Here is a 14684-nt window from a genome sequence, read left to right on the forward strand (position 1 = left end):
AAATCACACTGGAAATGCAGAATATCTGCAATAAACAACAATAAAGGTATACATATCAAAACTGGGGGATTCAGCTAAAGTAGTTCTTAGAGGTAAATTTTTGGCTTTAAATGCAATGATGAAAAGATAAGAGACAATATAAATAGTAAGCATTCAACTAAAAAGGCTTTTAAAAATCCATTGTTATTATAACACTAACAGAGTAAACTCTCAAAAGGTTTAAAGATACAGAAATTAATGAAAAAAAAAGTCAACAATATCAAAAGCTCTGAAAACTCTAATAAAAGAGTAAACATTTAGCAAGACTGATCATAAGAAAAAGAGGAGGCACAAATAAAGATGATTAGAAAAGGGTAGTGATAGTGAAAAAAAGAATCTATGGCAATACGTTTGATATGAACAATATTTCTAGAAAAATATAAATGATACGAGAATAGAAAATTTTAATATTACTAAGACTAATAAAATTAAAAAAATTAAATCAGTAATGAAAAATCAGTAACAAAAAATATCAGGTGAAAGGACAGTCTAGGAGGACCTCAGGGTGCCCATCCAGGATGTTTATAAAAGTAGAAGGTAGGTAACAACATAAATGTCCATCTAGAGAATAGCTGAATAAATTGTGGTATATTCATGAAATACTGCATAATAATTAAAATGAAAGAACTTGGCCAATACTTATGAACATGGAAAAATGTCGAAAACGTAATATCAAATGGACAAAGTTGCAGAATGATATATATGGTTTAATATCATTTATTAAAGCTTAGGTAGGAACATGCAAAGCAATACTATATATTATTCATGTACCCATACGCGCATAGTGAAAGTACGAAAACATGAAGGCAAGGACTCACACCCAATTAAAGATGGTGGTTACCCCTGGGGAGGAAGAAGGAGACTATCAGGGAAGATAAGGAGAGCTTCAACTGAACTGTAATTTTTTTTTTTAAATGAAGAAAATATGGCAAAAGGTTAAGATTTGTTAAATAGATGGTAGGTACATGGGTGTTTGTCTTGCTTTCTATATGTCAACATTGTTCTAGGATATTTACATATATGTCTCTTTAACCCTCACAACCTCCCTATGAAAGAAGTATTGTCATTATCTCCATTTTGTTGATAAAGAAAATGAGGCAAGAGAGATTAAGAAACTTTCAGGGTAGGTTAGTGGTGGCACTGGAATCTGACTAAACCTGACAGTCTGCTTCCAGAGCCTGTACTTTTAACCATTAAGGTTCCTCTTGGGAGAGGAACATGCCGAGCAGGTTTAAAAATGGCTGTGTCAGAGGCCTGACTCCAGCGCTCCTACTAAGGGGCCCTGGTCACACTCATTTTCTCTGCACGAGTGACTCAAAGTAGGGCCAGGACTTCCATCTTGGTTTTCTTAAAACTGCAAATGCCTGACACATTATCAAATGCATATAAAAAGCACTTGCTGAACAGATGAAGTGTATTCTGGGTTTTCACCCAGAAATAGGGCATTTTATTATGAACAACTTCTGAGATAGGACTAATAGAACTATCCCCTTCAACTACCCTGACTTTTGGCTCCTGCATCGTGAAGAACACTTTATCCATAACTCTGTCCCAGGTAAGATCTAAGCGTGACCTTTTGGGAATTCATATTCCCAAATCTAACATCATTTATGTTCATATTATCTTCCCTGGTAGACAGTAAGATGACTTGAAGGCAGAGACACTGTCATTTACCTTTGAACTTCCCCTTCCCCTCTAGCAAATAGCACAGATTTTGGCCTTTAAGTGTCTGGTAAATGTTTATTACCATATGGTGGTTACCATAAAGAGTATAGTAATTTTGATTTTAAATCCCCATTGAGGATAAAATCAATACTCTTCCATAAAATCTAAAACAAACAAACAAACAAACAGAAAAGAACAAACCAGTATCTTATCAGTAAACTGGTAAGCAGTGAAGACAAGTCTGGCATTCAGCTACAAGAATCACATTTCTGTTTTGAGCAAAGGCCTTGAGCCAACCCTGCATCAAAGAGGCAGTCACAAAGAACAGGCTCTTCAACTTGTGGCTTCCATCACAAACTAAAAGCAAATTTCTCTCATGCTTATGTAAAAAGGATGTTTGGCCACACATCATTTTGTTTTTCAGGCACAGCCATACACACAAACTATAATCAGTCAATAATCTGATCTTCTGACTAAAAAGAAAGAGATTATAAAGAATGTTCAACTTTACAATAGGAAACTCAGTGGAAAACATCAAAGGTTTTTCCAGCCCTAAGATTTTACCACAATAATTTGACTGGACAGCTTCTTTTGCTTGCACATAACTCATAGTACCAGAAGATGGCACTCATTGGCTAAATTTTACAAAATCCATCCAAGCTGAAGGAATAATTTCATGAACTATGGAAACTGTACCACAAGGGGAGATGACAATGAACAGATTGCATAGTACTAAGTTTTAAATAGTTTTCTCAGATCCATGTTCTAAAAATGTATTCCAGACAATCTTATCAATTTCTCCTTAGGAAAAAACAGCACAGTTGGGTTCTTACACAATGCCTGAGAATTCTCCAAGTCTCTAGTCAGCAACCCTTTCTGTGCCCTATATCAGCTATTTAAAATCTTCACTATTCTCTGTACTCTCACTGTGTCTTCAACTTTTCATTTTTTGCCTCTCTCCTGACTTTTTTCTTGGTCATTAATGGTGCTCTTCACACTCTCTTTTCCTCTTCCTCTACACACACACATACACACACACACGAACCCTCTCCATTCTTCCCTTCCCTTCTCTTATAATGTCTCTAATTTTTAAAAAATTCTTCAGCATACACAGTGTTTGTGCGTGTGTGTGTGCAAGTGAATTTATAGTCCTAGTGCCTCTAATATCCTAATCAGGAATGCAGGAATGTTCACGTGCTCAGCTAACGTTCTAATAAGGTAATAAGGAAACCCATATCTTGATCAAGATTGATCCATTTCTAATATTTTGTTAATTAGCAAATTTGGATTCTGTTGGTGAAAATTGTGGCTTGTTAAATTGCATGGTAATGTTAGAAATGGGCTATTGTTGAAATTAAAGGTATTTAAGGTATGTGGATTGGCTAACATATGAGATGTTCCCTACCTCTTCACAGGAAGAGCATCAGAACCAGTTGATGCTATAACTTTTATCTTTAGGGAGGCAATCAGAGATAATCGTTATAAAACAGAGGTTCTCAAACTTTAGGGAGCTTCAGATCTCCTGGAGATCTTGTTAAAACACAGACTGGTGAACCTCAGTCTCAGTTTCTGACTCATTAGGTTTTAGGTGGGGCTGAAAATCTTCTTTTGTAGAAAGCTGCCAGGTAATCCTAATACTGCTGGTCAAAGAGACCACGTTTCCAGAATCACCGGTTCAGAATTTCTAGTTCCCCGATGCTAATTGTAAGGGTACCAAGCTTGCCTCTGCAGTATCTCTGCTTCTGCCTTGAGTAAATCTTGCATGCAAAATGACAGAGCACCTAAAAGGACAGAGTTAGAACTTTAATGAGTTTAGACTAATTATATAAAATGTTCTATGATTGTGTATAAATAATGTGCTAAATAGATGCCTATATGTGTAGCAGAAATAATTTTCATTATAACTTAGTAATAAGGTTGTGTGGGAGTAGTTAATACTCACCTATATCAAACATCTACCATTATCTTTCAAAATAGAAACTAAAGAGGATGCATGGCCAGATCTGATTAGGTTAATTTAAAACAATTTCCAAGCAAAAGGCAGAAGCAACCCAAGGGTCCATCAGTGGATGAACGGATAAACAAAATATGGCATATACATAAAATGGAATATCATTCAACCTTAAAAAGGAAATTCTGACACATGCTACGATATGGATGAAACTTCAGGATATTATGGTAAGTGAAATAAGCTAGTCACAAAAAGACAAATACTGTGTGATTCCAGTTTTGAGGTCTCTAAAGTAATCAAACTCATAGAAACAGAAAGTAGGAGTGTGGATGCCAGGTCCTGGGGGGGGAAGGGAAATGAGAAGTTGTTTAATGGGTACAGAGTTTCAGTTTTGCAAGATGAAAACATTACGGAGACTGGTTGCACACAATGTGAATACACTTAACACTACTAAACTAAACACTTAAAAATGATTAAGATGCACTATGGAAAACAATATGGACATTCCTCAAGAAATTAAAAATAGAACTACCATATGATCCAGCAATTCCATTTCTGGATATTTATCCAAAGAAAATGAAAACACTAACCTGAAAAGATATATGTGCCCTAAATGTTAATTACAGCAGTATTTACAATAGCCGAGATCCTGGTGTTTTGTTTTGTTTTGATTTTTGCTAAATCTAGCAACACTACTCCCAGTCTCGATTATGTGCTTCTTGTTTATTTTTCTATATTCTCTACTTGTCTATAAGCATCTTCAGAGTGGAGACACATCTTATCTCTGCATCTCCAGATTCCAGCATAGTGCTGGTAATCACATAACTAAAATAACATGGTGTTTTATTGCTGACTTGTTCTTCAAAACTGGCTTTAACCCTTAATCTCTTTATTGCTTCTCAGGAATGATGTGAATGATAACAATGATACCACCTGTCTCAGTATCACGGTGAACATCACATGACATAAGTATGCGTGTAACATAATACATGAAGGCCACCAGAAATGCTATTGTAATTTAACCAGTAAGATTATCCTTAGAATAAAGCTTATGTATGTTGTGATTTGAAATAAACTTGTTCAGTAAATATTTTTCTGTAAATTCATAAAGAAAAAATTAGTAACCTAATGCAAGTTGACATAAAGGAAGACTATACTTTTCTTCAAAGGAAAAAACTAAGCTTGAACCTTAAAAACAGTATATTCCAAGTGGATTGGTTCTATATGTTTTAAAAATATAAGATAATAGCACAAAATGAACCTTTAGAGTCAAATAACTGATGCTAAGCAAATGCAAAACTAAATGAAATTGTTAGTTACATATTGCTATCTAACTGAAAACACAGTTCTAAATATCTTAAATTTAGTATATATTAAGCTAGCTGTCTTAAGCAACAAACCATCATTTCTAGAAATTAAATCTTAAAAGAGACTGTAATAAAATTTAGAGGCTCTTTCATCTTTTAATGTTCCATTTTAAAGCACATGATCGTATAACAGTCACAAAGGTTCACCAGAATAGCACAATGAGTTTTATTAGTACCTCATTAGTACCCAGGTAGAACCTCACTATTGATCATAGAGGAACATGCCCGAAATATCAATATTAAACAACACTGTCCTGAAAAAAGGTATAGAAGGAAAATTTCTCTCCCTCTCTGACTTTTTTTCTTTTTTAAAGAACCCAGCAAAGGAAAGTCACGCTGTGCAAAAAATTCTTTATAATTAAGCTCCAAATAGGACTTGCTGAAATCTGAGTAAATTAGTGATTTCTATGATCAGAGAAAATGTTCAGTACAATAAGTTATACAACATCTTATAATTAGGTTAGTAAAAGAAAAAGAAAAGTACAACTGGAAAAAAAAAATGAATCCTTCCAAGCACATCTAATTAGGGTTAGTTAGTGGTTGCCCTCAGTTTTAGAGAGCTGCCTTCAAACAAAGAGCAGAACACAATCCTCATTCCTTACAACTTCCACAAGTTAACCTTGGCTTCCCAGGGTGCACCAGCCCCACTTGATTTCCCTTCTCTGAGTTTTAAAAGCTTATTACGCATTTGACTAGAATCAAGTTCTAAATAATGAATGTGACAGTGGAAGGTTTCATAGTTTTATAAAAAACTGAAAACAAGAAATCTGAATTCAAACTGCAAATCAATGTACAATGTGCAAAATTAATCTCAGTTTTGGCTCCCAGCTCCCTAAAAACTTAAGATAAATTAAGAATCCATTAAGTTTATAACATCTTTTAACAAAAATTATTTGTTAACTTTATTAAAGAAAACATCTCAGGAAAATAATAGTAATATTCTACAGTGATTTACAATGTTGAAGAAATAGACTTGATTACTAAAAGAGACTAATACACAGAGTACATAATTTATATGAACTACATATCTGATTTGTTCAACATTCTAGGTTTGTTTTTTAAATTTACAATAAAAGGACAAAAGAGGAAACTATATTAATTTATAGGCAGCCAATAGGCCCAAACACCAAAGCTATGGTTCAGTGGCTATTAATGCATGATTCTGGAAATTCTCAGATTTTATATTAATCAGCACCTTGCTCTTTGGGATGAAAGTGCTAACGCAAGCTGGGTTTATAATTAGGAGAAAGACGTTCCTCAATGCCTTTCTAAATTCCTTCTATTCCATAAAGCCCTACAGAAGTTCTAGCTCCTCTATGAAGCCTGTCACTATTATTCTATCCACAGTAGAATAGTAGAGAAAGATCTTTCGCTGAAGCCTTTAAATTGTTGTAGTACAACTATTTATAGTACAAACTAAATATTTTTAACATGATGTGAATGGTCTGTGGGTGTGTCAACTTAGCGAGCCTGTAGTCCCCAGTTAATGAAGCAAACAATAATCTAGGTGTTGCTATAAAGGTATTTTGTAGTTGTAATTAAAGTCCATAATCAATCAACTTTGAGAGAGATTATCTTAGATGGTCTGGGTGGGCCTGATTTAATTAGTTGAAGGATCTGAAAAGAACTGCTGAGGCTTCCCTGAAGAAGAAGAAATTCCATCTGTGGACAGCAGCATCAGCCCATGCCCAGAAGTTCCAGACTGTACTTGACAGCCTACTCTATGGATTTTGGACTTTCTTAGCCAGTCTCCACAACTGGCCAAGCCAATTCCTTATAATAAATCCCTTTCTTTACTTAAATTGAGATATAACTGACATATAACATTATATTAGTTTCAGGTGTATAACATAATAATTTGATATTTGTATATGTAGATGCTCATTCGCTTACGATGGGGTTACATCCTGATAAATCCATTGTAAACTGAAAATACTGTAAATCAAAAATGCATTTAATACACCTAACCTACTAAACACCATATCTTAAATGTGCTCAGAACACTTACAGTAGCCTACAGCTGGGCAAAATCATCTAACACAAAGCATATTTTATAACAAAGTATTGAACAGCTCATAATTTATTATGTGTATCACTTTCATACCACCATAAAGTCCAAAAATCATAAAGTGAACCATCATAAATTGGGGACTATCTACAAAGTGAAATAATCACCACAATAAGTCTAGTTAACATCCATCACCATACACAGTTAGAAAATTTTTTCTTGTGGTAACTTTTAAATCTACTCTTTAGCAACTTTCAAATATACAATACAGTATTAATAACCTTTTAATACATGAGCTCATTTTATCCTCACAACCACCTGATGAGACATATAGTATTATTAATCCCCATTTTACAGAGGCTAAATAACTTGCCCAGCTAAGGAATGGTGAATGTGGAATTCAGACTTGAAGCTCTTTAATTCCAATGCTGATGCTCTTAACCACTACAATAGACATGACCCCTTACATGCAGACAGAGAGGGAAAAAGAAAGATATACAGAGAAGAAAACTATGTCAGCTGAGATAGACTATGAATTTTAAACATAATTAAACTGCTTATCACACTCTGTTGATCACGTGTCATCCCGAACTCCGAAACAATGATCTCAGCTTGGAGGCAAAGCTCTAAATGGGACAGCCGCAGTCATCTTCTGGAGACTTTAATTGATAAGAAATGGAAGCAGAACATAATTCCAGCATAATTCAATGCTTATCTTACTAAAACTTGAAAATGATAAAAAAAAAAGTTTTCTGAGACTAAAATATATCTTTTCCTAAGGCTGGCTTTAAAAATAAATTGTAGTTGCTTTGCATTCAGGAGTTATGTTCTTGAAACTTACTGAAACTGGTAATACTAAGGTCAGTATTAAGATAGCACTAATATTACATAGGAATTGTTTGATTAGAACTAAAAAGCGAGCAGAAAAATATTTTTAAGGTATGTATTAAAGCTGCAAAGTGCTAACAAGATAGTGAAAAATTACTCAGTCAAGATCTGGGAGAGAATAAGATTCGAGAGAGGTGAGCCTTGCTTTGGTGGCTGCGTTTGCCTGGAGATGTATGACCTGAAATATACAGTCTTGTAGAAGATAAAAATCTAGACCAATTCCTACCAAGGGTGGGACCTTGGAATACCATGCTTTGGGCTGAGACCCTGAAGGACCAAACCCCAAGAGTAAAGGTGAGCTAAAAGAACCTCAGAAAGGTGAGTTAACTCTTATAACTTTCCCTTAGGGATTTTGCTGATACAGGCAGGCACAAGATTCTGAGAACCAGTACTGTATACTGCTTTTATAGGAAACTAAGGGAACCTCAAACATACAGCCAGTTATCTTGTTGGGATTTGCCAAATCTGAGGTTTTACAGAATGGGAGGCTAAAAATCTCATTGGAAAGTCTTTGAAAAGCAGAACAGATGTTTTTGCAGTCTCACAAGATACAGACTAGAATTTTGAACCTGCCAGAGGGAGACACCCCAATGAATTTGCAGGCTCTCAGCTGAAATTCCCAGAGGGCTATGTTCTTGGAATGGAAATGAGTCAAAAATAGCTTGAGCTTTACTAGAGGTGCAACCTAGCTCCCACTCAGCATAGCTCTGATCAGGTGATCAGCTACCATTATAATATCTGCCTATTAGAGAGAAGGGAAACTCATTCTGGAGGCATGATGAAAAAATTACAGGACATGCCAAAAGACAAAATGACATGACTAAAAACAAGAGCTAAACATGGACAATAGAAACAGGTCCACAGATGATCCAAATGTTGAAGTCATCCAAAAAGGATTTTATAACGATGTTCATGTTCAAGAAAATAAGGAAAAAGGTAGAGAAAATAAATAAAACAATAGACAGTTTCAACAGAGAATCGAACTGTATTTAAGAGAATCAAGGAGACAATATTACAGTTCTTCAAAAAGTTAAACACAGAATTACTGTATGATTCACCAGTTCCACTTCTAGGTATATACACCCAAAAGAACTGAAAGCAGGGCCTCAAACAGATACTTGCACACCGATGCTCACAGCAGCATTATTTACAATAGCCAGAAAGTGGAAACAACTCTACAGCTGACCCTTGAACACCATGGGTTTAAGCTGTACAGGTCCACTTTTACATGGTTTTTAAAAAGCTTTAATATATACTTCAAAAATATTCTTTCTGTTTGCATCTTAGTTTCATTAATTAAAATGAAATTAAAGAAAAAATTATGAGGCATTTCAACTGTAATTCATACTCTAAACATTAAAAACAGATCACGTACCAACATATGCCCTCCTTTTGAAAGTTATTGTATTAACGTTAGATAAAAGCATATCTATTTCATTTTGGCTTAATTTCTTAGAACAGTATTTCTAATATCACCAGATGATGTTATAGGTCTTCCTGGGAGGATTGTGGTGGGAATGGATTTTTTCCTAATCAAGTATGTTTGCCTTCTCTGGAGACATACAATGCACATTAGTATATTAAAGATCTTGAGAAGTCCTCAGTAAAGTCAGATATTTATCTTTGTTTAACCCTCTGTTTTCAAATATATCTGACCATGGAAATCTTTCTTTCTATGAAACGCCTTTTAATGTGCCCCAAGGTACCTACTTTAAGAAAAATGGCCTAGAAGAAGGGAAATGAACATTTTAAATAGTTTGGTTATTTATATGTTATTATAGTTAATTATATAACTTCTGCTTCTTTCTTCTTCATTGAAGGTGAGTTTTGTGAGAGGTTTTGTTAGCTTTATTCAACTTTGTCAGTCTTTTCTGATACAGGGTAGCAGAAAGAGCATGAGCTTTAAATAGAGACCGAATTAGGATCAAATTCTGGCTCCACATCACAAGCAAATTCTTCTCTCTCTTAGTCACACTTGTTTATTTGTAAAATGAGCTTTTAGGGGGCTTTCAGAGTATTATCTTAAGTATTAATGACCATGTAAAGTACCCAATACATTGCCTGGCTCCAGGGGTTCCTCCTATCTTAAAGTTCCTTATGGATGTAGAATGGCCAACTGGAATGAACTTAAGATTGACATCTTTGAACCTTGATTTGGGACTCTCTTTACTAATTAATTCCCTTGCTTCTTATATTTCTTATATTAGTAATTTCTCCTTTGCCTAGTTAAGAGGCTGTAATACTCCTGGGGAATAATTTTTTTAAAAAAATCCTGACTGATAGGAGTACCTACACTTAAATTGATTTGTATTTTCTTAGAATGTTGGAAAGCTCAGATCTCCCTCTTATGTTCCTATAATACTTGCTAATGTAATATTTATCTTACTTTACTATAATTATTCATTTTTTTCCCTGATAGACTGTAAGTTTGTGTCTTGTCCCGTTACATGCACTCACCTAGCACCACTGGCCTGGGTTAAGAGTAACTACTCAATAATTATGGAACCTTTAATAAGTTAGAACAATTGGGATCCCAACAATCATTATTATCAAAAAATGTAATTATCAGATGAAACGGTTTAATATTATTTATAGCAGAAGATACTAGGAGAAAGCAAGGAGTTAAAATACAAGTGCTATGGAACCAATAATTATTATTAGAAATCTTAGACTGATAGAACAATTTTCCTGAGACATATCCAATCATTAGGATAGAAATGAAATAATAAATGTACGTATATGCATTTTAGATACATTTACAGGATTAGAGAATAACTCCATTTCTTCAAAAGACATGTTCTGGAAAAGGTTGCCTGTACACACTTTCATACTCTAAACATTAAAAAACCCATCTGATTAAACTAAACTTCAAGTATATTTGAAAAATAAAAATCCCTCTTTGTAATTAGGAAGCTCTCATACTAGTCTGTATTATATATTTAGATTTTTGAATATCAGATTTTTCAAAGTAAAGAACAGTCCTATTAACTTGGTCATACAGAAATGTCAAGAAGTTCAGTACAACTTGAGGGTCAAATTAACTTTTACTTTTTGAAAATAATTATTAGTAAATATAAATAGTAAATATAATGTGTTATTAATATAACCTATTAATAGATATTTTTCATATACTAGGAAATAAAAAAATACTTACTATTATTTTCTTACAGTCCTTTCCTCTGCACAGTTCTGTATAGGTGGAGTACTGCACATATATTATCCAGCTTCCAACAAAAACCACCAACCAGGAAAAGAAAAGATATTTCATCCGCACATATGAGAAACGAGCCTGTGAGTAAAAGAGCACATAATAATCATTCATTCAGCATTCATTGTCCTAGAACATGATTTTTCCACTCTTCCTGGAAAAACTCAATATATATTCTAGGCTTTCATATGGCAATTCTCCTAGAACAAAGTGTACTTTCACTGAGTCCAAACAGCACTGGTCTTAGAAAAGGAAGCTCCTTAGTCCTGCCAAGGAAAAGGGAACAAAATACCCTTTAAAGTGTACAACCTTTCAAACACGAGTAGCATTGAAGTTTACTTATTAAGCACAAGCACGTGCACCATGCTACCCTGGGCATCCTGTAAAATCAGGTAAAGAGAGATACAATTCCTATTTATACAAGCTTACAGAAGATTGTTTCAAATAAGAATCTTAAAGTTCTTTATGGATAATCATAAAGGTAAAATTGTATTTTAGAAAATAAGAACAGAGAATTTGGCTATTTGTCTAATATCTCACAGTGAGGTACAACCAGAATAAGAAAATAAACTTCTATTTCCCTGTTGTAGTCATTCCTTCTATTCAACCAACCAGATGCTTCACCTAATTGGTATTCTAGAGAGCTGAGAATATAACAACTATTAACGGCAAGTGACTGGAGAAGACAGGTTAAGATATATAAAGAATACATTATTTTTGTAAAGCTGCATAATGGGATCTTCTTTGCATTGTTTTGCTCCCAGAGTTCTGGTATCAAGTTGCAGCTTGGACTGGTTGGTGGCTTTTCTCCATCAACCTATCAACAAAATATTGATGCCACCAGTCTAATGTCAACATGTATCCCCAACTGGGAAGTGCAGTAAAAGGAGCAGCTTTACTCAGGTGAATAGTTTGCAAACTGGAGAACACAGCCTCCAGTGAAAAGTGAAGTGTGCTCCCCACACCCCAAAGGAGATGCTAGTTTATATGGAGAACATGCCTGCCCTGGTCCCTTATTGGTCCATTTCTATGCGCATGAAGCATCCAAATTTGCACAGTTTGATTGGTCCAAATAACACTGCCCTGCTTGTTCATAATCTCACGTCTTGATTGGTTGTTATGGAGCTGCTCTGATTGGTCAATAAAGATGCAAATGAGGATATAGCTGTACAGCTGTGCAGCTCCAATTGGACAGAGCAGGTCTTAGCCCATTGGTGGAAATATGATTCCAGGAACTCCTTTTATAACGTTTGTGCTCACACAGCAGGAACACAGTGCAGGAGGCTGGCAGCTCACTCTGCGGCTTTTCCTGATAAGTGGTGTGCTTTAGAGATGTCTGTAAACAACAGCTACTAGATTCTGGCTATAAATTTCAGCCCTGTTAACTATAAGGAGTCCTTTTTGGAGTCAAAAATTGACATTATAAAACACTTTAATCTTCAAAAATGTGAGTTGGTCAAGATAATCTGACATGTAGTTTTTGAGTCTGGAGCTCCAATGGTCTGGTTTTATAAACAGTAGAATTTAGGACTACGGAGAGAATGAAGCAGAATAAATTAAAGATAGGTAAACAAACAATGAAAGGCTAGTTTTGCTTTTACAATCATGAGCCAATTTCTCACACTAGGCAACAGTAGGATACTGTGAGCAGTGTGAGCACACAAAGAAAGCAGAAAGAGATGAAAGAAACAAAAAAGTGTACCTGCAGAAGACCATGAGTGCAAAGGAAAAAGAAACTCAGGAAATACTAAATTCTGTTAGCTGTTTATGGTTTAGATATCAGTCTACGAAGTTGACAGATGGTGAATTCTAGTACAAAAAGCTTGAGTACAACAAATTCACAGTTAAATGATAGGTCTTTGAGTGTCATTATTTAACTTATTAAAATATCAGAAAACGTCTTTAATGCAAGATATTTTTATATAGTCTAAATTAATCCAGTAAAAGTTTGGATAATTCCAAATTAAATCGCATACATGACAATGAGGGTATATACTAAGGAGTTTGTTTGAAAGACAATCAAGATTACTTGGCCCCAATAAGAGGTCTAGTCATCAGATAGGAATGGATATGTAATAGTATTATGAGGCTTAAATATGATTAAATGACATAATACCTATAGAAATAAGCACATTGCTAGGCACAGAGAAAATACTTAACAAATGTTAGCTAAATCAATATGCAAGGCACTGAGCAAAAGGTCAATAATGCTGTCATTATGATTTATCCACTGCTTTGTTTTTGGACTTGCCAAAAAGAAAACTGAATCTGAATCTGATCAAGCCTTTAGCTCCAACTACCAGTTTATAGAAAATGCAGGAGAAAGAGGAACATAAGTGACATTTAAATAAGTGACACTATTAGGATGCAATCAGCAAACTCTAGGCTGTGGGAAAAACTGCAACAAAACAACCCAGTTTCTTAAAGAAATAAATTATAAGTGGGAAAATAAAGAGAAGCTGAAAAAAACCAAACATTAAAAAATATTTAAGAAATAAATAATCACAATACATGGATCTTTTTTGAGTCCTGATTCAAATGAAAAAATGTGTGAGGGGGAATGACATTTATGGGACAACTGAAAATTTGAAGACTGACAGGATACTTGATGATATTAAAGAATAATTTTAATATTTTAGATATGATAATGGTCTGTAGTAATGTTTAAAAAAGAGCCCTAATCTTTTAGAGAAAGACACTGAAATATTTATCGATGAAATGATATGATATCTGGAATTTGCTTCAAAATAACATGGAATGGGAAAAGTATGTGGTATACAGTTAAAGCAAGATTTTCCATGAGTTGATAATTGTTCAAGCTAGGCGATGCATATCTGCCTTCTGTTGTATATGTTTTGCTCTATTGGTTTAAGAATCTTTCTATTGTACAAAACGACACACTGCCACACCAAAATACATCCTTCCCACACATTCAGTCAGCAACTATTTAATGACTGTCTACTATGTGCCAGGTACTGCCTTGGCACTTTCAGCACATCTCCAGTTAGAGACAAACACAATAAATCTACTATACAAGTACCCTTAAAACTGCTAGAAATGTCACTTGAAGGACTGTAGCATGGCATGATTTTACTTTTAGAAATCTAATCTTATAGTAACATTTTATATGATATTTTTGACACAGTTTTTAAAACAAAATTAATCTCAATTCTTTTAGTAAAAGAATCAGAGAAGACCTTACACAATTTTTTTCTTCCTCTTTCTGCCTTGCTCCACAGCAAGAATAAGTCACCAAGTAAAAGAAACCAACACAAACCTGGTAAGTAGAGCTCTCAGTCAGTGTTCAGGCTTTGGTCCTATCTTACCTTCTTCCGGACACCCACCTCTAGGAGTCTAGTGATGTCACCTGTCCTTTAGATTCTCCATCAATAATTTTTACTCAGGTTTTTGTACAAGTGTTCAATAAAACTAACACAAAATGCTTTCAAATGAGCAGTAGATTAATAGGTGTTGGGAGCTGAGACTTTTGTATATTTCTCCCTCCTGCATATATAATTTAATAAACTTGAAATTTGTTTTGCTTTTCTACATCACTCA

General features: G+C 34.5%; 1 protein-coding gene across 2 annotated transcripts in view; it reads right to left on the reverse strand.

Moving 5' to 3' along the window:
* FAM69A (family with sequence similarity 69 member A) overlaps window positions 1–14684 on the reverse strand; it is a 100061-nt gene that overhangs the window by 12095 nt on the left and 73282 nt on the right. Inside the window, exon 2 of one of the 2 annotated variants that reach the window (XM_025052047.1) lies at window positions 11073–11207. In XM_025052047.1, coding sequence (XP_024907815.1) covers window positions 11073–11186 — 114 coding nt within the window. In that variant the 5' untranslated portion in view covers window positions 11187–11207. Of the gene's footprint in view, window positions 1–11072; window positions 11215–14684 lie in introns of those variants that run through there. The other variant, XM_006919414.3, reaches the window with a different exon arrangement.

This window comes from Pteropus alecto, unplaced genomic scaffold, assembly GCF_000325575.1.
Source record: "Pteropus alecto unplaced genomic scaffold, ASM32557v1 scaffold25, whole genome shotgun sequence".
NCBI lineage: Eukaryota > Metazoa > Chordata > Mammalia > Chiroptera > Pteropodidae > Pteropus > Pteropus alecto.